This window comes from Nyctereutes procyonoides, unplaced genomic scaffold (assembly GCF_905146905.1).
Source record: "Nyctereutes procyonoides isolate TBG_1078 unplaced genomic scaffold, NYPRO_anot_genome, whole genome shotgun sequence".
In the NCBI taxonomy this organism is placed as follows: domain Eukaryota; kingdom Metazoa; phylum Chordata; class Mammalia; order Carnivora; family Canidae; genus Nyctereutes; species Nyctereutes procyonoides.
The window spans coordinates 6,539,941-6,567,378 of NW_026575047.1; the positions used below are offsets into that span (position 1 = coordinate 6,539,941).

The 27,438-nt window shown below is 47.1% G+C and overlaps 1 protein-coding gene across 3 annotated transcripts in view; it reads right to left on the minus strand.

Moving 5' to 3' along the window:
- CCDC149 (coiled-coil domain containing 149) overlaps positions 1–27,438 on the minus strand; it is a 103,772-nt gene that overhangs the window by 32,075 nt on the left and 44,259 nt on the right. For all 3 annotated transcript variants that reach the window (XM_055326679.1, XM_055326677.1, XM_055326680.1), the window contains exons 4-7: positions 18,788–18,895; positions 2,271–2,387; positions 1,308–1,480; positions 507–579 (exon numbers count right to left, since the gene is read on the minus strand). In XM_055326679.1, coding sequence (XP_055182654.1) covers positions 507–579; positions 1,308–1,480; positions 2,271–2,387; positions 18,788–18,895 — 471 coding nt within the window. The remainder of the gene's footprint in view (positions 1–506; positions 580–1,307; positions 1,481–2,270; positions 2,388–18,787; positions 18,896–27,438) is intronic.

Genomic DNA, 27,438 nt, shown 5'->3' on the forward strand with positions numbered 1-27,438 from the left:
CTAATTATAACGCTCACAACGAACATCTGCAGAAATAGATATTATCAGACTAATGGTGCTGGAATTAGTCTAAACAACAGTGGGAGAATTTAAACACTCTGTCCTTTCAGTGTGATGTGAACATCCTCGCTTAGGTTGTGATTCCCCCATCTTGGTCGCTTCCCTTTGCTCAGAAACCATTTTCTCGTGGGTGATTATGAGACACATAGTGTCTGATGACACGACACTGCATCGAAAAGCAGGTGAGGAACCTAAGTCTGCGTGGACCGAGGCTGTCACGCGGCCCCGTCCAGGTAACGGCAACGGGGGGCTCTTGCAGAGGCTATTTTTGTTGCGCTCATTGTTTTGGGTTTAACTCTCCCTGGCTACCCACGTTAAAGCTCTTTACTCTATCTGGGAGGGCAGGCAAGCACTCAGATGTCTTTGGCACACGACAGGGAATTAAAATAGGATGGCATTTAGACGTATCACGGTGAATCACTGCCAGCATCGTCGGGATTCTCTACCTTGTACTTGGCGATGTTTGACTTCAAGAGGTTGACCTCTTCGTGGAGTTGCTTTAACCGCTCTTGAAGGTACCTGGAAAAGAAAACATACACCTCGGAAGGGTTTGGGAGTGACACAAAAATACAGACACGCAAGCAGGAGCCAGAAAAAAAGGAAACGGCACGCCTCCAGAGCCATCGTGTACACAGAATGCCTCCTCACCACCAGCAGAGGAGGAGAAAAGTGCATCTTTGTGACCTTTTCTTAAATGGATGCGATCAAGGTCAAATATGCCCAAATCACAGAAACCCCACTTTAGAACAGCCTTCTGCACAGATCCCCTGAGGGACAGCAACACAGTTTTCACATAATTCTCATTAAGAGGATTCCACTGGGAAGGCAGGCTGGAAGAGGCGACTCCAGACATAACATTAAATTAGACACACACACGCTCACACGCGGGCACAAATGGGCACGCACACACTGAAATTTGCCTCGGGGAAAAGACACAGCTAGGGGAGTTTCTCAATTTATTTTCTTATTCTTTTCCCTTTCCTTGATAGCAATACCTAGCAGCTTTCGCTGGCTCCCTCCCCTTCTTGCCCACCTGAAGGGTGGGGAGGGTCAGGGGAGAGAGAAAGGGGAAGGTACGCAGGCAGGTAGGTGTGCGGGGCTTCTTTTCGGACTTTCACAACTGATAGGTGACATTAATGCCACCATTTCAGCGTTGGGACTCTCACTGGAAGGCAAATGGGAATCGGGCTGCAGGGAGGTGCCAGCCAGCATTCGGCCGGAGTGCCCTCCTGGGCCTGGCCACTTGCCTGTTCTCCATACACAGGGCGTCCACGTCAATGATCCGGTTCTCATGGCCACCCAGGATGTGGTTTAGCTCCTGGTTGAGCCTCTCCACTTTGTCCTGGTAGGAAGATCGTTCTTCCTTAACATCCTGGAGCTCATCCACAGAGGCCTGCAGGTCATGCTCCAGAGACTCAATCTGCAACCAAGGAAGTGTCCTTACTTAAGATGTTCTTCAGACATCATTTTATGGCCAGAGATAGAGCCTTCTGCTTGGTTGACTGACTTTTACAAGGCATATTAATACCACCCGCATGCTATAAAACCGCAAGCACCACACACTGGATCACAGCTTAAGGAAGGGAGCAACTTTCTGCCAGACGCTCATTACGTCCAGGGTAGGGTGGGTCCAGTATCGGTTCTGGAAGCATCAGAACCAATGCCATCTCAACTGCAGCATCCCCCAAAGCCAGAGGCCCCGGGAGACAAATCCAGACACTGGGAACGGCAGCCGGGGTCTTACACGCACAAACTTTCTCAAGCTCCTCCAGACCCAGAAATCTTGTTCTGTGTTTCAAAACCAATTAGGGAAAGAAGGAAAATGAGGTCTAGGCTCTCTTCCTTGTTCCCTAACTAGGCCTCTGGACCCGCTGAGATTTTGCCTAAAAAGCATCACCCAGCACTTCAGCAAACTTGCAAATTAAGGCCAGTTTGCCACATCTGGTTCCTTCCTTGTCTATCCCGAGTAGGGGGGATGTTTCTTGGGTCCAGAACCACGGCACCCAAAGTAGGAGAGCGGACTCACTGGAGGCAAGAACCACAAGAGGTGGCCTGGGAACCAGCAGAGCCCTGAGAAAGTCAAAGCATTCGGCTTAGACCCTCCTCCAGCCTCCGACCAGCATCCCAGGCACCTCACCCTCTCTGGGAACCGGGGCTGCAGTCCCACTGCACACACACATCCCCCACTCTTCGCAGATGTTACCAGTCACCTGTTCCTTAGCTGTCTCCAGCTGCTGAACCAAGTCTTCACGCTCATGAGCTGCAAAGTGCCGCACGCCGATTTCTTCATCTCCGAGCCTCTGCTTGGCAATTGTCATCCTCAAGAGCTGCATTTTCCATTTGTAGAAAAAGGAAAAGAGAGAGAGAGAGAGTTAAAATGAATAGATCCAAACAAAACCCTGAGCCTATTAGGCAGAAAGTCCTGGAAGGTAAGACTTTTCATGAAATACTAAGGAAAGGCATAAGACAGAGAAATTTATTGCCAATATCATGAATTTAAAAAATTAAATGTAACATATATTGTAGTTCGTACACACACTCGTGTACCCCTCCATGTGTGCAATCACAGTGTACGTCTCACGGGAACGCAGGCCTGGGCCTTTGAAGGTGGAGGTCCTTTGTAGCACTGCCACAGTGAGGGAAAAACTCTGGGTTTCTTTTACACTCAGCGAAGATTACAAAATGGTAGCACAATTTTGGGAAGCGTCTGGTAAGATGGACATGTTCTCCCGTGCTTAATGATGAGGTTGCATCATCAAGGGCCTTAAAAACGTCCCCACCATTGATCCAATAGCCCTGCTTCTGACAACCTGGGCTAGCAACAATCCCAGACATGCACTAGCTTTAGGAAAAAGGAAAAAGTAGATCGTACTCTTGTTTCCAGAAAGAGCTAAAACAACCGAGAGACAACATCTAACGAGAGTGGGACAGCTAGCAAACTGTCGCGCAATCAATCAACGGGCTGGTTTGCAGCTGTTGGAAATAAGGGTGATGAACTGTGTAATAACACAGAACATGCTTATGATAGCATGCTAAGCAGGGAACAAAAAGCAGAAGACTAACTTTCATTTGCAGTATAATTGAAATTATACTAAGAACCCGTGCACAGAAGAAAAAAATGACCTGATACGACAAAATGTTTGAATGTGTGTGTTTCGGTGACAGTGAGATCGTGTATGTTCTCCGCTCTGTTCTCTATGTTCCAACTTTTCAAATAAACACACACAGGTTTCACAACAGACGTTTATTTATATGTTTCAAAATGCCAATCGATAAGGGGCACCTGGGTGGCTCAGCGGTTAAGCATCTGCCTTGGGCTCAGGGCATGATTCTGGGGTCCTAGGATCGAGTCCTGCATCGGGCTCCCCGCAGGGAGCCTGCCTCTCTCTCTGTGTGTCTCTCATGGATAAATAAATAAAATACTTTTAAAAATGCCTATGGATAAAATTCCAGTCTTCAAAATATAATTTTCCAAAGGATCCCTGCAGAACCTAGAGCTGCCCCAGGCCCTGGAGCCTAGCTCCACATGCGGCTCTAAGCTTTCTGGTAGGGCCAGGATGGAAACTGTGATCCCTGGAAGATCTGAAGGTACTAGAACACCCATTAGGGGCCTAGCTCGGTGCCAAATGGGTTGCCATGAGGGTGACTTTTTCTGATGCTTCCTGATGCTTCTTCTGAAAAGGCCGTAAGCCTGATTCCCCCCACCTCCCTGTAGGGTGTGTGTGGACAGGCTTCATAGACAGATGACATCCTGGGGACAGGGTGTTTTACAACCCAGCCCGTGAGGCCTCCTTGTTGCAGCATGGATCTTAAGGGGTTTGTGGTCATTAAGAAAATGGATTTTCAAGTTTCTAAAGGATTTAGGGGCAGGTAGAAAGTTAAAGTCCAAGGGAGAATATTAACTAGATTGAGACAATAAATACCAGCAGGAAACATAGAAAACAACGGTACCTAAAGGAAAGCAAAGAGCATTTTCAAACGACATCTATTTTCAGTCCTTATTTGAAAACCACGCAATTGAACATGACCAATGTTTATTGTGCACCTACTATGAGCTAAAGCATCACTGACATTAAGTAGACAATGTCCTTTTTTTTTTTTTAGATTTTATTTATTTATCCATGAGAGACACAGAGAGAGGCAGAGACACAGGCAGAGAGAGAAGGAGGCTCCATGCAGGGAGTCCGATGTGGGACTGGATCCCAGGACCCCAGGGTCACACCCTGAGCCAAAGGCAGATGTTCAACCGCTGAGCCACCCAGGCGTCCCTAGCAGACAACGTTCTGAGGAGCTTGTACTAAGGGCCGGCCGAGGATGTACGATGCTTAGGTCTACAGGTGGCTGTGCATCATGGAATCTGATCATCGCACAAGGATCCCGTATATTTATACATATAAATTTGTGAATTTACCTACCAGCAAAATTATTCACACTCTCAAAATCAATGTTTGTGGCACTTGGGCACCACAGGCAGGCACGTGCCTGCCGGTAAGTAGAGAGGTGCCAAAAAACAGAAATCATCCGACAGCAGCGTTCCCCGCTGAAGTAGAACAAGGTGACGGTTTGCCTTCTCGTTTCAGTTCTCATGCTGCAAATGAGTGCCCCTTTCGTGGTCTACTTGGTGCCTTGTTGGTTCATGCTTTTGTGCTTTTTGTTGGTATTTTAAAGGTTGCTATATGCAACTGATGAATGAAAAACTGAAATTGATGATGTACTGTATGTGGGCTAACTGAATTTAAATAAAAATAAATAAATAACATGCACAGCGCCGACGTGCTATCTCATGTTCCCAGGCACAAGAAGGCTGTGAGCTGTGAGGTGCCTGCTGGAGAACACGGGTCAGGAGTGCGAGTTCCAACGCTGCGGGCCCTGCGTTCAATGCTGAAGAATCAACAGTACGGATTAAGTACGATGGCTTTACATGGAAACATACATAAAACAAAGTTATGTGTGGATTAAAAAAAAAAAAGTATTGTGCCCAGGGGCTCAGAGGAACCTGGTCTGGCATCTCCCCTTAGGTGCTATGGTTCAGTATTTGTTCATTCGCTGTTTGTGGAGAATTGAGAGAGCAGAACTGTAGCAGATCCCGCGAATCACCTGTGCTGGGGGGCGATGGAGTTGACGGCGGGGCTGGTTCATTCAGCTCAAGGCGGATATGGGAAAACATCTTTCACATCGCACAGTTTCTCAGCTCAGAACTCTCAGAACCCCAAGACAAACAGCAAAGCAAATGAGAAACACTTCTCAGATCTCCAGGTCTAGGAACAAAAGGGCTTGTGCCTTTTTTGATGGGAGGCATCAGGAGGCCTTTGACACGGCGTGGAACTTTGACGTGGGGGGCGCTTCTCTTGACCCGCGGAAAGCCAGACTGATGGCCTGGACTTGAAGTAATAAAACACCGCTGTGGTTTTCCATGCACAGTACGCTTCACTGAACACCTAATTTAGAATCACACAATTATGTTTGCTTAACGCCAATTAATTATTAAACATGTTTATTGAGGTCTGACAGCCATATAAGAGAGTCATCTTTTATATGCCGGATGCCTGTTAAGCTTCAATAAATATGTTAACAATCATTTGGTGTTTAATATGCATACAATATTGCCTATTAAATTGCAGGGCTGGACTGGTTGAAACACATATTTTTAAAAAGTGAGGCCCAAACTGGTCAGAGCTGGATCGTTAGTTGGTCTGAAATTCAAGTGCAACCAAGCTGAAGGGGCCCGAGGAAGGGGGTTGCAGCAGGGATGGCACAAAAAGAGTTCTCCTGCCTTCCAGGGTGACAGCCTTGAAGGTCTGTCTTGGTTGGGGGGTCTGCATGCCGGCTCCACGGTCTTTTAGCTGTGCAACCTCGCACATCCCTGAACTTCTCTGAGCTGCAGTATCTTCCATGGAAGCAGTAACAGTATGGCTTCCCGTGCGGAGGGTGGTGGTGGGGATTGCTGTAAGCGTGAAGTGACAAGGAGTGGAGTGGCTCCAAGTGAGCATTTATTTATTTTTAAAGATTTATTTATCCATGAGAGACACAGAGAGAGAGAGAAAGAGAGAGAAACAGAGACCCAGGCAGAGGGAGAAGCAGGCTCCCTGCAGGGAGCCCAATGTGGGACCCGATCCCAGACCCTGGGATCATGACCTGAGCCAAATGCAGACACCCAACTGCTGAGCCACCCAGGCATCCCACTAAGTGAGCCAGGGATCAAATATCCGTTGCTTGGTAGATAGCCGGGGGGGTGGGGGGTGGGGAGGAGAAAAGAGGAGGAAGAGAGAGATGGAGTAGAGAGGATGAGCAAGCAAAATGTTTTAAGTTGGGTCACTACCCACCCCTGCTTTCAGTGTCCCGGACAGATGGGTGTGGGCGAGGGGCTGATGAAACATCTAGACACAGTCACATTGTTCTTATTATACATACAACCCTGATCGGGAACATAAATGCCACAGGCCCTGAACTTTATGGATAATTTAAGGGACCGTCAAGGGTGGGGGGGTACTGTGGCCAGACACAAGTGTCTGCTTCTCACATGCTGACATCAGGACCTAATCCTGAGAGAGGATGGGATTTTTCTGCAATACTCAGCGCAGCCCCTGGAACACGCACTGTGTGCACTGTCGGCTGCTATCACGACCACTGCCAGGATCACAAGCACTGTTAGGATCACCACCACTGCCAGGGTCACCACCACTGCCAGGGTCACCACCACTGTTAGGATGGCCATCACGGCCACCCTCCATGTGAGTGGCCCACTGGGGACGTCCAGTCTTTCTTCCAAGCCAGAGGACGTGCAGCTCCGGAGCCAACCTCATCTGTAGACGGCGGGCAATGAGGTTGATCTCACGCCTTGGAAGTGACCATGAAGCAACTGCTCAGGCCACTTAATCCCCCACGCGGGGCCGTCAAAACTCCATGGCCAGCCTCCCGGTGGCAGCCCGAGAAGCGGATCATTGCCCTGCGCGGCACACGCGTGCCACCGATGGATGTATTCATTTGCTGATTTAGATGGAAATAAACGTTTATGAATGAATTATGGGTGTGAGTTGTCAGCTCATGGATGAGGAGCAGCTGCAGCTGGGATGTGGCTGAGGGACGCGGCCATGAAACCAAGTGGCTGAATGGCTCTTGGGTGCCCTTCCCGTACCCTGCGGATGGAGCCCGCCTCCTCCTCTGCCGAGGCCCTGTCCAATCTGGTCCTCCGTGGTGGGGGCGGAGGGCGGCAGTCGGAATGACTCAGTCCTCTCCACGTCTCTCCTCAGGCTTCACCCCGCAGCCCTCCACATCCTCTCCTTCTCCGCTCTTCATTGCCTGACCCCCCCCATCGCACCCCCACACACACACAGTGACAGGTAGCCAGAAGCAGGAAAGGCTGCTAGTCCCAGGTGTTACCTGTGTTCAGATCCTGATGCTGCTAATCCCACTCGTGCAACCTTGGAAAGTCATCTAACCTTGCTGGGCCCCAGGTGACAGCTGTTTTTTTGAAAAGGAGGATTGTAGTTAATCCGTGCAGGCTGCAGTAACAGATTGCCATAGACCGGGCGGCTTGTAAACACCAGCACCTCTTTCTCGTAGCTCTAGAGGCTGGAAGCCCCCGATCAAGGTGCTGGCAGCCTGGGTGTCTGCTTCCTGGTTCACAGATGGCCATCGTCTTGCGGTGTCCTCGGGCCGTGGAGATGATGACAGAGCTGTCGGGGCCTCCTTTATAAGGACGCTGATCCCATTCATGTCAGCTCCACCCTCCTGACCCCAATCAGTTTGCAGAAGCCCCACCTCCTAATACTGTCCCTTTGGAGGTTAGGATCTCAACACACAAACTTGGGGACGGTGCACAAATATTCAGTCTCTAACATTCCACCCCTGGCCCCCCAAAATTCATGTTCTTCTCACATAACATAGTCACTCTGCTTCAATAGCCTTCAAAGTCTTAACTCATTCAAGCATTGACTCCAAAGCCCATTGAAATAGCATCTAAATCAGATACGGGTGAGACTCCAGGTATGATTCGTCTTGAGGCAAACCCCTCCAGCTGGGAACCTAGGAAACCAGACAAGCTATGTGCTTCCACAGGACAAAGGAGGCACAGGCACAGGGTAGACATTCCCACTCCAAAAGGGAGAAATGGGGGGGAAAAGGTAGTGATGGGTCCTAGGTACGTCCAAAACCTAACAGAGCAAGCAACGTCAAACTTTAAGGCTCACGAATAATGCTCTCCGGCTCCTTGTTCTGCCTTCGGGCCCACGATGGGTGGCAACCTCACCCCTGTGACTTGGGGGACAGCCCCACAGTAGCTCTCTGCTGGCCCTGCAATTCTGGGTGGCCCCATCCTTTGTAGCCAGGTGTAGACTGCCGTGACCCCAGGCACACTTGGTGATCTCAGATTTGCCTTCATGTTCACCCTTCCGTTGTCTTGAAGAAACCACCTGGCTTGCGCCTGCGCTGGCTGGTCAATACTTACCTTCCTTATCAGATGGTCACCTGGCCATACCCTTGGTGGTCTCATTTTCATTTTATTTTATCTTTTGGCAATACAGATAGGCTGAGGACTGTCCAAATCTTTATGTTCTGGGTCCTTTTGGCTTAACAATTCCACCTTCAAATCATTTCTCCCTTGAATTCTACACGCAAATCAGGAGAAACCAAGCCAGGCAGCCAACACTCTGCTTAGAGATCTCCTCAGCTAAATATCAAATTTCCTTGCTCGTCAGCTCTGCTCTCCTTAAGACAACAGACTCAAACACAACTCAGCCAAGTTCCTGACTACTTCAGAACAAGGAAGGCCCTCACCCTAGTCACCAATATGTCCCCATTTCTCTATGGGGCCTCATCCATGGCCTTTCCGCGACATCCTCTTCACCATTACTTCGGTGTTCTCCAAGAAGACGAAGGCTTTCTTTGCAGCTCTTCTCTCTTCTGAGTCCTCCCCGGAATCGCCCTGGATGGTGCATTCATCTAGCACGCACCGCCAAACTCTCCGAGCCCTACCCATTACCCAGTTCCAAACGCACTTCCACGTTTGTTATTTGTTACAGCAGCATCCTACTTCTCGGGACCAATTCCTGCCTTAGTCTGTTTGTGCTGCTCTAACAGGGCACCATAGCCTGGGTGGCTTCAGATCAACAGAAATGCACATGTCATCGTTCTGGAGCCTGGAAAATCCAACCTCGAGGCACTGGTGGATTTCATTTGCGGTGAGTGCCTGCTTCCTCGTTCACAGACAAGCATCATCTTGCTGTATCCTCACTTGGCAGGAGAGGCAAAAGAGCTCTCTGAGGTCTGGTTTATGAGGGCACTAATCCCACTCACGAGGCTGTGCTGTCGTGACCTGATCACTTCCCTAAGGCCCCACCTCCAGACACTATCCCATTGGGGGTTAGGTTTCAACATATGAATTTTAGGGAGACATCTTCAGCTTATAATAGATAAAAGCTAACTGTTCTGTAGACAGGACCGCTCCATATGGCTGCCCATCCTGCACACTGCACAATGCCAACTCTGGACAGGCTATCTCCACAAGGTGAAGACATGATGCAATGATCCCTGTTGATGTAACTCTCCAAAAAGCTGCAGAAGTTCGATCCCCAGTTACAGTTGGGATGGTTACCATTCTTATGCAGGCTCTCTATTTGTCAGGGTTACTGGAAGGATCGGATGAAGGAACTGCTAACAGGAAATGGATGCTTGCCTTCCCTCGCCCCCAGTTCTTGTACTGCTGCAAACAGCACACCTAGGGAGAGGTCAGCATCAAAAGGCATTTATTAAGCATTCATCTGGCGTAGGGCCTGGCTGGCCGACTTAATAAACAAGGCCCCGCCTATCTTTACTCTTCCTGTTGGTTTTCTCCATACGCTCTCCGACTGCCCCCTGACCTTTTGAAACACCTTCGATAAAATTGGACATAATTGCTTAAAAAGGCTCCAGTGGGCAACTCTACTGTGTACACCAGAGTCCAAATTCCTAGATCTCTATGAGAATCCAGTTCTAGCTTTAAACAAAGGAATTTATCACGAAAAAAAAAAAAAAACAACAACAAAAAAACAACCCCAAACTGAACCAGACAGCTATTTTCATTGTCTTCCTCCCAAGGCTCTGGAGATCATCACACACACTCATGAGTGTGTAAATCGACGTCTCCCATTTAACCAGCACCCAGTTTGAGCCACACAATGTGCTAGAAGCTTTTTCTTACACATCATATCTTCAGTGGCTTTTCACTGCACTGGAACAGACGCCAAAGGTTTTGGTTGGGTTGATGAGGCTCAACATGAGGATGTGAGCTGTTCCCCACCTGCCTCCTGACTCCATCTCCAGCCAGTTGCCTTTTCTCTGTTCTCTAGCCCGGCTGGCTTCCTTTCAATGCCTCAAACATAAATGCTTGTGCCTGCCTCCGGGCCTTTACACATCCTCTTGGTCTGTCCAAGAACCCACTTCCTTCTTCTCTTTCAGGTCTCAGATCAAACGTTACCTCCTCTGTGAAGTCTTCCCTGGATACCACCACGAGAGCCGTTCATCCCTAAGTGGCTCTCCCTCCCACCACCCCGCCCCACTGTCTTTATCACACTTATCAGAAATGACCTCATGTCTCTTGTGCCCTCCCCACCATCAGCTCCACCACAGCAAAACCTCACTTATCATATGCACTGGAATACCCATCACCCATAGTGGTGTCTGGCTAAACATACGTGTCCTTAAATGCTTCCTAAACCTGGGAAGCCTCTCATGTGATGCTTCCTGTAACTCTGGGAGGCAGACACCTCCTCTGTCCCCTCTATAGGAGCGATCCCCCACTTGCCCTCCTAGAGAGGCTGACCCAGGCTCTGAAGCCAAGGCCCTTGCCCAGAGTCCTCACTCAGTTCGGTGAGCCACAGTACCCCCTCTCTGAAGGTCTCTGTCTTTAATTTATTTTTAAATTTATCTGAGAAGAAACAGAGGATGAAAGAGCATGAGAGGGGGAGGGGCAGAGGAAAGGGGGAGAAGCAGGCTCCCCGCTGAGCAGGGAGCCCCATGCGGGGACCCTGAAAGTATGACTGGAGCCAAAGGCAGATGCTCACCGACTCAGCCCCCCAGTGCCCCAAGTTTCAGTCTCTGAACACTTAGAGCAAACACGCATGCAGCTCTTCTCACATCCCTCGCCCTGGCCTGGGTGCTTACACACATGAACCCAGTTAAGTCCAACAAGGCACCCTGTTGGTATCCCCATTTTCAGGTGAGGTAAAGTAACCTGCCCTCGTTGCAAACCGAGTCGACGGCAGGGCTGGGTGGTCAGCCCTGGGAGCCTAGGGTTCTGGAGTTGATGCTGCGCTGCTTTCCCCACAACAGCTGCAGCAGCCACTGCACTGCGTTCCCTGGGGGCTGTTCTGTGTGAAGTGCTTGGCATGACTTTTCATATTTAATTCCCATGAAAGGCTCACTGGCCTCCCTGTTTGTCCTCATCCCTCAGTTACCTGACGTCCCAGCACACGCCCTTCAGGTTTCTCGGCAAAGGGCATGTGAACAGACATGCCTTCCCCGACCGCCCAATATAGATGGTGCCTTGCTGTGCCCCGGCTGCGCTCCACAGTGCTGTAAGTCATTTTTTCACCTAGCGTTAAACACCCCCTGACATATCAGACTGTATTTCATCAAATATAAAACTCCAGAAGTGCCTGAGTGGCTCCATCGATTGAGCGTCTGACTCTTGATTTTGGCTCAGGTCACGATCTCAGGGTTGTAGGATCGAGCCCTGCAGGGGGCTCTGCGCCTAATGTGGGGTCTACTTGGGAGTCTCTCTCTCTCTCTCTCTCTCTCTCTCTCTGCCTCTTCCCCTGCTCAAACTCTCTATCTCTCTCTAAAAAAAAAAATGAAATCTTAAACAAAACTCCATCAAGTTTAAGACCTATCACTGTGTACCTCTAAAAGAATAAAACCTGTCAATCGTAACATGGTATCACTGACTACATGTCAGAAATGTTCAAGTGTGAAAAACTGCATCTCAGAATCTGTGGAATAGAATATATTTATTGTTTTATTTGATTACTGTTCATCTATCCCTACTAGAGTGGAAGCCCCATGAAACCAGGGACTTACTGTTTACGACCACAACCGTAGAGCATATAGCTGGGTCCTCAATAAAGATGTGTTGAAATAATTCGAACTGAACCATGCCCTGTAGGGCGAGTGCTACTGTCTTCTCCATTGTCCAGATGAGAACCAACTGCGACACGGAGAAGTCAAGCAACTGGACCAAGATCACACAGTTAGGAAGCCCCTGAATTACCTTCAGACAGTTCAATACACATTAAGCTCTGAGCCACAGTCTTTATAGGGTCCCACCAAGCAGTTTTAAGGCTGCTTCAATTTCTTTGTACTTCAGTGTAATTTGGACATGGTGTGCTGTAAAATGAGCCTTGGGGTAGGAATCTCTCAGAACCAGTTCTCTGTGAATCACTAAACTCTATCTCTGACACTATTCATACCCTCTGTGATAATGAAATTGATTTTAAATTTTTAAAAAAGGCATAAACCTTACTTAAATAAAAAATAACTACAGTGTCCAGTCTATGGGATGAATGTCCAAAACCACTGGCCTCACGGGCCACCCAAGCTACATGCTCATAAAAGGCAGAACAGGCTCAAATACGGTCTCTGAGACCAAACATATCTAATCCATCTGACCGTGAAACATTAGGGAACACTGAGCTAGTCTGGCTGCTTGCTGAACTAACTGGGCCTTGTCTATAGTTTACAATCAAGATCCTGGTTAGAACAAGATACGCTGGGGCTGGAGCAGGTGAAGGGCCCTTATCACTCATTTTAATCTTTCGTAATTAATTTCTATAATGCCCCAAGGTCAGAGCTTTTCATTAGAGTGCTCTCTTCATCTGGGTTTCCTACAGACTAGGACATCTCTCTGTTCCTTTGAAGCATAAAGAGGAACAGTTTACAAAGAGCTTTCTGATACCTTATTCCGGACCATTACAAACAGCCACAGCTGAGCACTCTCTTTTAAAGAAAAAAAAACAAAAACAAAATATACTTTAATTAGTCTCCCACAATGCTCATTGGTCTGTTTTTATTGGCTTGTGGCTTCGACCAATTGGCTTGCTCTCCAAATCCATCCAGAAGACCCACGTCAATAGAGGTTATGTTCCCGGAAGGGCTCTATCATTTTATGGTGCCAACACCAGATAAAACAGAGGTGCTTAAAGACCATCAGCTGGTGTAGCGTAAAGCTCATTATTAAGGGCAAAAGTCCATGCTTATCCAATATTACAAACAGCTACATTTAAATTGACCAGCGGAGGCCCAGGAAATGTGAATGCAGGACACTGCTAGGAGCAGTTGTCCACCTGAACTTCCTTACTTTTGAATACTTTGCGTTGCATTACTGTTCTTCTGCAGTCAAGTGCCATCATCTGTCAACTGAAGAAAGCCAAAAGCAAATGGACAAGGAAATCAAGTTCTGGCTGTCTCAAAGGGAACATGTGGCATTCCCTAATTCGGTGCTTATTCTACAAGGGGCATACAAAATGCAAGGAAGCTTCCAAAAGCTCTGCACCAAAGCGAACAGGATTGGTGCTGGCAAAGGCTGGGCTGGTTATATGGAGTGCTGGGTTTTGGGGATCCATCTTCCAGATGCCAGGCTTCCCACCCAGCCAGTTTCTGTCTCTAATAGGAGGCACACACCCGGCTCACTTGAAACAGCTGACCACCAGAAAAGACATCCCAAGTTTCCTGGGTCCAATCTGGCCCCAGGTCATGCTAAGATACCAGCAACAGTTACCTTTATGGAACGCTTCTGGGTGCCAGGCCCTATGCCACACCCTTTACAAACAGAGTATTGCACACACGCACCCAATTGTTAAACCTCATTGTCCTGCTCTTTTCTTCCCAGCACTCACCACCGTCTGATGATCTTACGTATTTTATTTTCTTACTGTATGTCTCCCCAACCAGAATATAAGCTCTATGAGGATGGGTACCTTGTCTTTCTTATTCCTCGATACATCCACAGCTTCTAGAACATTAAGCAGTCTGTAGCAAGTCCCTAATTATGTGTGGATGAATAAATGATAAAACCTGACAGGGCAGCCTGGGTGGCTCAGTGGTTTAGCGCCGCCTTCAGCCCAGGGCGTGATCCTGGAGACCCGGGATCGAGTCCCACATCGGGCTCCCTGCATGGAGCCTGCTTCTCCCTCTGCCTGTGTCTCTGCCTCTCTCTCTCTGCATCTCTCATGAGTAAAAAACAACAACAACAAAAACTGACAACAGTTCTATGTGAGGTATGACTGTTCCCATTTTCCAGATGAAGAAACTGAGGCCTGGAGAGAAAACGGACTTGCTCAAGGCCATAAAACAATCCCTGGCAGAGCTAGAATACAAACCTGGGTCTCATGATTTCCAAAGCTGGACCTCTTGGACTGTATTTCTGTATACCACTTAGACATGGGCAAGGCTGGAGCTGGCCTTTCCTGGGATGCTGACCTTTCCAATTCCCAACTCAGTGCCTTCATGTCGGTGGCCTCATGATTTGTCATGGAAATTGGCAAAGCACTATCAGCCAGCCTTCCGCTTTTGGAGAGCTGGTCTACCAGCCGGCTATATGATCCAAATGTGCTCTGCTAGTTTTATTGATTGGCTCTTCCTAATCCTAAAATTCTTGGAGAACCCATTATTCCTCCTGGTCCCTTTTCCCTAAATCCGCTCTTCTACTTTGGTTTTTTGTTGTTGTTCTTGTTTTGTTTTATTTTGTTGTTGTTTTCTGCTCTTCTACTTTGCATTGCATTATTGTTCTTCTGCGGTCAAGTGCCATCATCCGTCAACTGAAGAAAACCAAAAGCAAATGGACAAGAAAACCAAGTTCAGAAAAGGAGCAAGCAGTCCTTTAGGGCAGGAAGGAAAGCTGCACTTCTCTCAGTGGGCTACTTTTTTAGACTTAGGGCCCCAGCATTGTGTGCATTTTTCCACATAATTGGTCCTTACTCCTCACAGACTGACACCCTGAGAGCCCAGGGCAATCTACCACCCATGAAAGCTTTTCCCAGGGTGATTTGTGGAGATGTGAGTCCTCAATTCCCCCATGTGCCTCCTCTTTCCTCATTAACCTTTCAGAACTATAATTATCAAGGAAACGGAGGGTGTCTGGTGAGTTTCCCTTCTCACACCTCTCTTCTAGCTTGGACAGGGGGGTTGTGTCCATCCAGGAGCTCCAGGAAATTCTGGGGCACAGTTCAGAAGAAATGGCAGGTGGTGTTTGATCACGGGACCCCCACCCTCCCCACCCCACCCCATCACAGAAACCCCCTACCCTCCCAACCCCACGGGAGGGCTGAGCTGCTCGTAAGCCAGAGTGGCAACAAATCTTTCAAGAGGCTGTTTGAAAATGCTTTATGGCACGTAGGGTTACAAGGCTCTAGCTGAACAAATGGAAAAATTAGTCTACCTTAAAATATCCAAGGCAAGTAATTTCCTATCACCTTGTTTCATAAACGTACTTAACATCTAGAATCTGGGCTTCCCAAAATATGGATAAGGGTCATCAGTTAAAATGGCAACTTGGAGATAAAAATCTTCTGCTTTAATAGTCACTCATAAAACGATGCCATCGGCCCTTCTGTTTGGAACGGGGTGGGAAGGGGAGTCGGGGTCCAACAACAGCAGTTACCAAGTGTTCTTGAATTTAACGGGCTTGAGGCAGCCCGTGAGCAGGATGCTTACCCCGAGTCCACCAAGGCTCAGCCTCAGACTCAGGTCTGCTCTCTCCACAAGGGCTTCCCAAGGTGAGATACCTGGGTTTGCTTTGGTTTTGCTTTTTCTTGGGTGAAGGTTTGCGTTTTTCTAGCTCCTTTCTCCAGATTTCAAAACTACTTCTCAGCCATACACAGAGTTCCTGATGACAACCACAGCTTGTTTTCTCAGTCTGCTTAAAACTTTATATTCTTTGTCCTTTTCGTTTTCCTCTTCCTCTTTCTTGAGCCTTTCTGCTCTTTTCATTCCCTTCATTCTTTCATTTTTTTCATTCACTCATTCATTTATTCCATTCCTTTAACAAAGATTCATTACATAATGTCGATGTATCAGGAATGGAGATTGCTCATCCTAGCGCCTCCGTGGTATACCAGTCAGACATTCCGCCTGCAGAGAGCTTCCTCTTGGGGCAAGGGGGCCATACAAGTGTAAGCAGAAAGGGGAGAGCAGAGCACTGTGGGCATGCACAGGACCTGCTGCTAAGAGCTGAAGAAGGCTCCCTTTGACCTAAGACCTGTAAGATGAGCAGGAGTTTGAGAAGGAGGTAAAGGGGAGGAGAGTCCCAGACTGAGCAAACAGCCGGTGCAAAGGCCGTTGGGCACAAGGTAGTATAGCTCAGCAAAGGCTCTGACCTGAGTGCTGCTGAGCTGAAGCATGAGGTGACTGGTGGCAAGAGATGTGGATGGAGAAATCAGTAAGGGGCCAGATACTGGAGGGCCTAGCCCCCCATGGCAAGAAGGTTGGACGGGATTTGGAAGGTGACACAAAGGTCGGAGCAGCGAGTGACATAATGAATAAAAAAGCTAATTAAGGGTTAACCCATTCTCCACCACACACCAAGGAACAGGGGCCTCTAAATCTCCCAAGATGCCTGGTGTCATTATCGAATGAGTAATCTGGCCCTAATGTTGATGACTGGGGGTGGGGGTGGGGGGAGGGTGGCTATGACTCACAGGGATCTGAAAATAAATCAGCCCTATAACTATAGATGCAAATGAGAATAAATGGAATCTCTGGGGCTGACTGCAGTTGGCCTTTTTTTTTTTTTTTTTTTTTTTTTTTTTTTTAAGGAGAGGCTGGATACTGAGATACGGGGTCTGCTGAACATTATAACATCTTCCCTGTACCTTTTGGCAGGCGAATTACTTCACAGGCCATGAATATGAGTCACTAAATTCTAAACCTTGGGCAAGAAAACAAAGTTTGATAAATGTGTCCAGCTACTGGAATAAAGACCCATAGCACAAACAAATCAAGAAGTTTAGACTGTGCCAATGCAAAAGGAGCCCCGGACCTGTGCTTAGTGTTAACACACGCATACATATACACACACTCAGCCACACACACACTCACATGTGCATACATGCACACTCACATACACACACGCCCTCCCTTTCCTCTTTCTTCCCTTGAAATATCAGTTGCAAACACTGATTCCTAATATACCACATGTCTGAAAGGTGACAAAATTAAAAGTAACTAGAAGATGCAGAAGAAGTATATTTCAGAAAGTTGGGGAAGGGTAGCTCATTTAAGGGGAAAAAAAAGAAATAAGAAAAAAAAATCAGTCAATCAAGAACCATGAATCCAAAAATCTCATCTTCTTCAAAATGTTCTAGTATTCTGTGGATTTATTCTATCTCCAAAATCCCTGTAGTATTTTTTATGGATTTAAAGGAAACTACTACCCACATCTCACTTTATTCTCTAGAAAACCTTATCCTGCTGTTATCACTTGAGGAAGTGACTAAGAAGGCCTGGCCTTTAATTATGGACCAAACACCTAGGTTACAGAACTTAAATCCTTTTAATTGTGCATAAAACCACACCAGAGGCCTGATTAGCTTGTCCAGTGTTAATTAGAACCCTTCTTAGGCATCACATTCTCTCCCACCCCCTACTTCATGACCTGGAATAGAAAAAGCCTAATTTTTCAAATATATGTTAAATCCAAGAGGTCTAAAAAAAATTTAAAGGCAGATTAAGTGGAGAAGGGGCTACATAGGAAGACTTCCAATTGGCCTTCACACTGAGCCTCTCAAGCCAGCAATAGCAGAAAATCCTCTCTGATCTTTTGTTAGAGAAGACTTCTCTGGATAACCCAGACACTTCCCTGCCTTTTTTTTTTTTTTAAGAGCCAGCATCTTTCAAAATGGTGCCTTCCAATAACCAACAACTCCCAGAAACAGTGAACATCACCGTCATTTGTCAAGAAAATTTGGTAACATTTAAGAGACATTTCCCAAGAAAGGCCTTCCTCCCCGCCATGGAGTTTTCTCGAGTCAAACTCCAATGGCCGTCTCTATCAGGAAAGCTGCCTCTGGCAAGGAGTTGAAAATGAATCTATAGTGGCAAAACAGAAAATTATTTAGGGGGGGGAGACAGAATTAAACTTCGATGGTTTTTCTTTCTTTTCTCAATTGTACTTTTGTTCATAGCTTCAGCTGGGAGAGAGAGTGCACACATTTAGTTTGGAGTTTATGAGTTCATATTTTATAATTAACGTTGCCAACAGGGGAGTTTGATTAATACCACGCAGTGGATTTTGAGCAATGTTCCATACAAATTGCCAAATTTAGCAATAAAATAAATTGGTTATGTGAACATAATTAGTAGGATGACTACTTAAAATTCAAAACTGAATGTGAATAATTCCAAATCATCTGAGCCACAAATCCATTATTTGTAGAGAAGGAGGAAAGTATAGCATTTTGCGTTTTATTTTGCCCTCAACCGCAATGTTATTCACCACCAACCTGAACATAATGGAACTTCTACAATGGGTTGTGGCAATATTTTAGAGCAACCCAGGAGCACGCACATGAGCGTGTGCGCACGCACAAAGGGAAATAAAGATAAGAAATGCTAAACTGTGAATTTTCATTGCAAATGTAAAAATCTATAACAAATTTTTCAGCAAATGCTGCATTACATTTTTCTGATGTGCTATACATAAACCTCTAGCGCACAGTTACACGGCAGAGCTTTTTCCCTTTAAATATTCACACAGTACCTTATTGTCGCCCTGGACTTCTGCAAGCCTTTGCTGAAGTTCTTTAATTTCTTCTCCCAGATGTTTATTTCGGTCCTGAGAATCTCTCAGTAGTTGTGCAAGATTAGCCTGGAAATGTCAACATATTACGGAATACAATCAGAAACACAGGAGTGGATAACTTGGGGCTTTGCAAGGCTTACTGAGGCTGGCATCCGGGTCGAGTGGAACCACACAAAGCCCATTAGGATAAATTCATACATGAATGCAGCAAGTGTGCAAGTCACACCACTACAAATGCATGGAGGGGAACGGTGTTGGCTTTGAACTTCAGTGAGGGTTGTTCTTTGTTTCCAGGCCTCACAGACAAGTAACGGAAGAGTCAGTCATATCCGACTTTTGAGACAAAAAATGGTAAGGGCTCCACACCAAAAATTTTGCAAGTGGATGCAGAGTTCAATTCTAAAATTTGAGCTGATAATACAAGAAAAGCTTTCTTCATTTAGATAGTTTTCTTCTCCTTCAAATAGAACTGGTTTAATGAGCTTTTCTTTGCTACCTCAATGACCAGAATTTCGATCACGAGATGAGGCAGTGGGAGAGGGGACAAGGGATGAGCAACCACTTCAGAAATCGGGGACCAGAGGTAGTCCAGCAGTCCCCTGGGCTGGTTTTTTCACCTCCTTGTTCCCCTCTTTGGGTCCTGTGCTCCTAGGGCCATTCACCTGCCAGTCCCAGCTTTATGACGACATCCCCTCCATAGGATGTGCTCCCTGTTCAGACCTGGATCCCTCTGGCCCATGTGGATCCCTCTCCATTGCTCGGGTTCTCGCCTTGCTTATAGCCTGATCTAACCTTGCAAGAAGACCGCAAACTACGGAAAGGCAGAGATTCTGTTCTCTACTTCTCAACATCCGTGACTCTTGCTCCAGGAAGGGCTCGTGTTCCAGCAAATGTTTTTTTTTTTTTTTTTTAATTTTTTTTAATTTTTATTTATTTCTGATAGAGAGAGAGAGAGAGAGAGAGAGAGAGAGAGAGAGAGAGAGGCAGAGACACAGGCAGAAGGAGAAGCAGGCTCCATGCACCAGGAGCCCGACGTGGGATTCGATCCTGGGTCTCCAGGATCGCGCCCTGGGCCAAAGGCAGGCGCCAAACCGCTGCGCCACCCAGGGGTCCCTCCAGCAAATGTTTTAAAGACTCATGATGAGCAAATGAATGAATGAAGGAAGCAAGCAAGCAATGAGAATATGGCCTTTGGGAAGGAATCATTCAGAAATAGTCATACAGGAGATTTTAAAGATTATCTTGAAGATTCCCTTCATGTTATAGCTGAAGAAACCCAAATCCAGAGACATTAGGGGACCAGTGTAACTGTAGTGGCCAAATCTCCAAAGACTTCAATGCTAATACATTTTTGGGGGGATGGGCTCCTGGCTGGCTCAGTTGGGACATCTGACTCTTGATCTTAGGTTCATGAGTTCAAGCCCACGTTGGACATGCAGCCTACTTAAAAAAAATAAATAAATAAAGATTTTTTTTAAATGCTAACACTTTTGGGAATACTCAATTATGTCAAGTACTAAAAAAAAGGAAATAAGGTGAAAGAGACTAAAAAAGATTAAACCTTGGCGTGGCTCATCCCTGACTCTGCTCTTGATCTCATCTCCCATTTCCCACCAGTTGGAGTATAGGTTGTCTCTACCCTCAGGGTCTTTCCCACTCCAATTCAGCTCACCCCAAGTTTACCTCCTTGCTGTTCCCCAAGCATACCAGGCACGCTCCCAGCACGCTCCTGTCGCCATTGCCTTATGCTCTCTCATGGGAATGCTCTCTCTCTAGAACAGCTCTTGGCCCCCTCCCCCTCTCACTTTCTTCAGGCCTTTGTGGAAAAGCCACAGTCTCAACAGAGCCCACCTGGACCTCTGGTCTAACACTGTGACCTCCTTTCAAGGTGGAGACCCTGATCTTCCAAGCCCCTTCCCCTACACTACTTGTTTTTTTTCTTTCATAGCCCATGCCACCACTGGGTAATTTATTTCATGGCTTACTGCTTACTACTTATTTCCTGCCTCCCTCTCCCTACAAAAATAGAAGTTCCATGAAGTGCAAGGAACTTTGTTCTCTCTATGGATCTACCCCAAGCACCTAGTAGATGCTCCATAAATATTTTCTAAATGAAAGACAATATGCTGAGTCTGGAGGTCGTGGTTTCAGCCTAGGGAAGAATCTGGAATATTAACAATATGTACCAACACTGAAGCCAGTGCTGGGCACAGACCGAGTCTTGTGTGGAAACCTGACTCATCCCTGCTGGCTGGATTTAACCAATCCCTGTATTACTCAATAATGCGATTCATTTTCCACCTCATATGTGCAAGGTTCATATTTTAGGATAGTTGTATTCTGATTTTCCCAGATTTCCATTCTTATCAGATAAAAATTTGATGAGGGATGAGGAAAATTCATTCCTTTACAAGTAACAAAGAAAAACACCTGAAGACATACAAACAGAAAAACAACAGCTACTGTGACCAACGGACTATCTTTGGAAATTTTTAGAAATCAGAGAAGTTAAGCTGGATCCCAGTCTGCCACTTACTGGGCTGAGTGACAATGGGTGAATTCTTCAACCTCTTGAGTTTCCCCACCTGTAAATACAGCTAACCGCACATACTTCATGTGGTGATGTGCTACCTATATTGAATAGTGGGCACAGGACACCTACCACGGTGTGTGGTATATAGTAGGTGCCGGTAAAAGGGTTGGTTATCTCCTCTTGACTGTGTCCTTCCAATAGCTCCAACTCAACCACTCACGCAGCTGTTGGGTAGACATGGCCAAATGCATCCTTGGACACAACAGGCTCCTTTGTGATCCTGCCCCTTCACTATTCCTTATCAATTCATTTACCTATACAACAAATATTTGTTGAGCATCTACCAGGTGCCAGGCACCGTTTTGGACTCTGGAGACACAGCAGCAGCGAGCAATACAGACAAAACACACCTTGCCCTCTTAAACTCACATTTGAGTAAATGATATTACATTTGTTACATTATGTTGTAATGAAATCCAGAGGATCCAGTGGTTGGAGGATGAGTGCTATGGAGAAAAACCAAGTGGGTAAAGGGAACACGGTGTGCCCCAGAAAAGGATCACATTTAAACCAAGACTTAAAAAAAGCAGAGAGAGTGGGACGTGAACTTTGTGGATGGGAGGGGGGAATGGTCCAGATAAGGGGAAAGGCATCTGGCTTCCCTCCTTCCCTCTCCCATCACATGACACGATCATGCTGGAAAGCAGTTCAAGGCCATGAGAGGGGGCCCATCCCCTGGGGACCGCAGTGCAGTGATGATTCAACTCTTGCCTTTCCTATCCTGCTTCCTCAGCACAAGGTATCGCAAGTGGGCCGCCTCTGCTTTCCCTCCACAAACCCCAGAACATCTCCCAGACATTAGCTCAGCCAGCATAATCCCTCCCTCACAGGCTGGAGGGACTTGCCCCAAGGAGGGGCCGAGAAGCAGCATCTCAGCACCCCCTCTGCAGGAGACACAGCAAAATTCACCTTCGTAGGACCTGCCTCTTCTTAAGCAGCCCAAGGGGCGCTCAGAAACAAATGCTGGTGCGGGTGACAGTGAAGGGGATCAAGAGGACACTGATCAGGACAAGCGCTGAGCAATGTCCAGGGATGTGGAATCACTACTGTACACCTGAAATGAATATAACATTGCGTGTAAACTACACTGGGATTAAAAATAAAATTAAAATTTTAAAAAAGAGTATCAGTGGAAATTTAATAAAAGACCCCCCTAAAAAATATCTGCAATGTTCCTAATATTTCCTTTTTTTTCTAAAGATTTTTATTTATTTATTCCTGAGACACACACACAGAGGCAGAGACACAGGCAGAGGGAGAAGCAGGCTCCTTGTGGGGAGAGCCTGATGTGGGGACTCGATCCCAGGACCCCGGGATCATGACCTGAGCCAAAGGCAGCCGCTCAACCACTGAGACACCCAGGTGCCTCTTTTTAATTTCCTTTTTGAATCAACAGTGGCTTGAGGCCCTCGGGCAGTGGCAGGACTCTGTTGTTCACTCACCAGCCTCAAGCAGTGGCTAAACCAGTACAACCTGATCTGTCCGCGGTGAAGGCCCGGGTCTCTACCTCCAACCCCAGCACAGGCCAGAACTTTTGTAAAGCACATTTTTTAAAAAAAAATCAATTACTACAAAAATTAATTTCCGGTGACATCAGGATAAAACCCCAAGTGTTTGGTCGAGTCAACAGACATAAAGTCATGCTGTCTAATTTGCCATGGGAGTCTCTGCATTCATCGCGGGCCAGAAGCAAGCAGCCTGCAGCCCCAGCATGGGCCTTGGGCCTCAACTCAAAGTGCTCCACGGGCTCCCAGGTGTTGGCCCCTTAGCGCAGGACAGGCACGCAGTGGACACCTCAAAGGTCCCAGTGCCACCCAGAGCAGAGGACAGGGCTGCTTTCGGGAACAACGATTTACAGAGCCAGGGATGTGACTGCCAACCATCACTTACTCCGCAGCCGGCTGAAAAGAGTTTTACCAAAATCAAGCCAGGCACCTGTACAGCAGCCGAGAACGGGGGTCAGCCGGGAGCACAGAGCCTCCCAGCTGGGCTCTAGTAAGCCTACCCCAGCTTTGAAACTGCCCCCCAACCCGCGGCCCTCACCCCCTTGGCAGGGCCAGCTGGGGGTGGCACCCCGCTTCTAAGCAGGTGGGACCGTAATTTTACATTTCACAGGCTGGGTTCCTTGTCAGCACACATTTCTTCTCTATGGAGTCTTTTCAGCCCTCCCGCCTCCTCAGCTGCAAAACAATAACTTCGGGAACTGGAAAATGACTGTTCTGATAACGGTACCTAACTCCTTGACATATACCTTAAGGAGGGGGAAAGGCAAAAAAAAAAAAAAAAGAAGAAAAAGAAAAGAAAAGACAGAAATGTAGTACATTTGAAAGCACTCAAAATAGAGGAGAAAAGTTCACACGATTCTTTTGACCAAAAATAACACCCATGACTCACACACGCTCCCTCTAACAATCCATCAAGCGAGCACGTGGCGCCTGCTTATAATTTATCAGCCAAGCAGAGCATTTTGTCTCTGTGTTCTTGAGAAGGACTCTGCGACTATCAGTTTGCACGCAGAAGTGTTAAGGAAATGTCACAGAGAGGCTGGCAGGACCGGCTCACGCCGGGAAGGGTTCCACAGGGAAGGAAAACCAAACGGAGAGATCATCGCCTCTAGATCTCTGGGGCGGGAGGTAGCAGAAAGAGCAAAAATGTAAAAAGGTGTGCAAAGAAGCTCTTTTAAATATTCAGATCTAGGGGCACCTGGGTGGCTCAGTGGCTGAGCCTTTGGCTCAGGTCATGGTCCCAGGGTCCTGGGATCGAGTCCTGCAGGGAGCCTGCTTCTCCCTCTGCCTGTGTCTCTGCCTCTCTCTGTGTCTCATGAATGAATGAATGAATAAATAAATAAATAAATAAATAAATAAATAAATAAATAGATAGATAAATAAATAAATAAATATTCAGATCTAGTGGGGCCGATGATAAAGGTTGACATTTTAGCTGTTGACATTTTAGCTCCGATGACAGGGGAATGACTACGGCGGGACGGGTCGTAGGACCCGTGTACCGAAGGGACTCTTTCTAGCTGGAAGTTCCCAAACCTTGAGATGGGGAAAGAGAGGCGAGTGAGGTTTGATGAGAACGTAGCTGAGACACCTGAGGCCAGAAGGAGCAAGGCACATCCTCGTCAGGGAACAATTCAACCCCCAATCACAGGGGGGTGTGCAGAGGTGTGCCACCAAGGCCAGCCCCGGAGGTGGGTGCCGTGACGCTTACGGAAATTCTCTCTGCACAGAAATGAAGGCCACAAACCCTGACAGTTCTCGTGAAGGCAAAGACCGGGAAGTTCGAGAGGGCGTTGTGGATCTCATCCCAACCTTTCCGCTTTTGGGGGGCCGACATTCTCCCTAAGGCAGATAGTCCCGCGGGCAAGGGGAGCCATTCGTCCAGCTTTCTTCGAGTCCCAGAGCATCCGAGGCTCTAACTCTTGCCTCTACCCCTGGGTTTCCATTCCCCTAGAAGTGCCATAAAATACATCAGAGCAGTTTACACTCTAGATGCAATACATTTTTTAAACTCACGAGAAATGATGGCAGGGAGATTTTTTTTAAAAATGATATATTTGGCAATGACAATCGCTGTTAAGGACTCTTAACTCTTGTTAAGGATCATCTTGTTGATGATCAAGTCATCAACACAGCTCACAAGGAAGGGATTTCAGGACACTAGTTACAAGAGACAGCCCTGAATCTTTCAGATGGGGAGACAAGGGTCCACTACATAGCATTTTCCTCCCTGAACTAAGAGAAGCAAAGATGGATATAAAGCAGATCAGATTATGCCACTCCAAAATATTCCACTCTTGCCATAAGGATATTTTGAGCTGAGAGCAACTGAGAATCAACAGATACAGAGAGTTCCCTCCCCTCCTCCCCATTTCTGCTGAGAAGCAGGGCATAAATTTCCCCTTGTAATGGGGAGCCACCCTCTTCCACACCAGGAAGAAGCAAGCAGCCCATCACCGGAGAGCCACTCGGGACACCCCCATGAGTCTGCACAAACAAGCTTCACTAAAATAACCCTCGGGGTGCCCTGTTAGTTTTCCTGTACATTTCCTAGTCATTTTCCTATAGCCGAACATCCCTGGAAGCCCAAACCCCCTTTCTTTTATTAAAATGGTACATAAGAAAAATAAATAAAAATAAAATAAAAATAAAAAATAAAATGGTACATAAGTCCCTGAGCCAACCACTTCACCTGTGAATTCCCATACATGTAAAATAGTCATGAAGTTATATACTTTTCCCTCTTCTATCTTTTGTTAGTTAAATTTGCAGGCCTCCAGTCACTGAACCTAAGAGGTTAGAGGGGGAAAAAAACACAAAATAAAAGAAAGCGATGCAAAGTTTAAGATTAACCTCCCATCCTTGCACTAGCCACTGGGAAGAGCAGAAAAGGGGGCAGGCCACTCTTCTTCACCTGAGTCCCTAAATAATCCAGACTGGCAAACCAGGGCACAGGGGCAATACTCCAGGGACAATCCCTCATGTCATCATGGACCTCTGTAATTTATTAGATACATAGCGCTGCTGTAATCTGGCCACGGAAAAGTTAGTCTACATCACAATGTAAAAATGATGTTTACCAGAAAGTCCTGTAACTTACCTTCCAATTTGCTGACATATTGAAAGTGCAAGTCAAAAGCGGGAGGGGGAAAAAATAAGTAAGAGACGGAGAGACAGGTGAAACCTTGACCTATCCACTTCCTCCAGAACAGTAGGGAAAAGAGACAGGGAGGGGGGGGAGACAGAGATGAGACTTAGACACTGTGCAGCTGGACATGGTGTTTGGAAGTCTGATGCTGTGTTGGGGGCGCCTGGGTGGCTCGGTTAAGCGCCTGCCTTTAGCTCAGGTCATGATCCCAGGGTCCTGGGCTGGGATCGAGTGGGAAGTCTGCTTCTCCCTCTTCCTCTGTACACCATCACCGCCCCCGGCCGATCCCCGCTGGTGCTTGCTCTCTCTGTCTCTCTCAAATAAATAAATAAAATCTTAAAAAAAAAAAAGTGGATCCTGTGGACTTCTTAAAGCCGCACTACCGATAGGGCAAAGTACTCGATTAAACAAGCATATATTAAAAACAAAAAAAAAGGTTTGATGGAACATCAAGTATACTTGAGCAGGGTGATTGATAGCAAATTTAATCACAATTTCTACTCTGCTGCTTGGGTCTGTGGCGACTCCTGTGTTAACAGTAATAGACTGAGTGAGACTTGCTTTGCTGAGCAAGGGCCCCCTATTCATGGCAACTGCCGAAGTGATGACCTCTGCAATGGTGACAGTTTTCCTATTGACACAGAAAACAACCACCCAGAGGTCACTCCGGACATATTTTCTGGCCGCACAAGGAGCCCCCCACAGCCTCCTCCCCATAATCTCAAAGCACACGCTTGCCAATGAACACATTTCCAGGCCCACGGGCAAACACGTGTCAATAGATTTGGGAGGCTGCTGTTGACGTGAATGTGTGCTTCATCTTGGCCATTGGGATTCTCCATCTGCCTCCTCTCAAGTCCTCTAGACTCCTCGGGCCTAAATATCCTCATCTATAAATGTGGGGGGTGCTCCCACCCTGCTCCCAAACTCCCTGTGAGGGTCCACAGACCTGTAGCAAGATGCACTAGTGCTCAAAATGAAGTTAGAGTTACTAAGATTTGGGCGGGGGGGGGGGGCCTGGATTTTCTTCCCTGTTTCCCTGATGGAACAGGAAAGTCATACTGTTCAAAGAGCCACAAAAAGAAACATCTCAAGGCACCTGAGATCTTTGTAGGAAGTTTTAGGTTGTGAGCACCATGCCCAGGATGCATGTACAAAGTTGCTCTGATTCGCAGTCACTGGGATTTGAGATAAGGTTGACCAGGAAGACTTTTCCACTGAAGTAAAAAGGCTCCCTCCCATCCCACAAAGGGCCACTCTATGCTCTGATTTCTCCAGGGCCGGCCTTCTGGCACATGTCACCATCTAAATAAACCATCACTCTTTAAGGGAACAAAGCAAAGGCTCCCTCTTCAACCAGGAG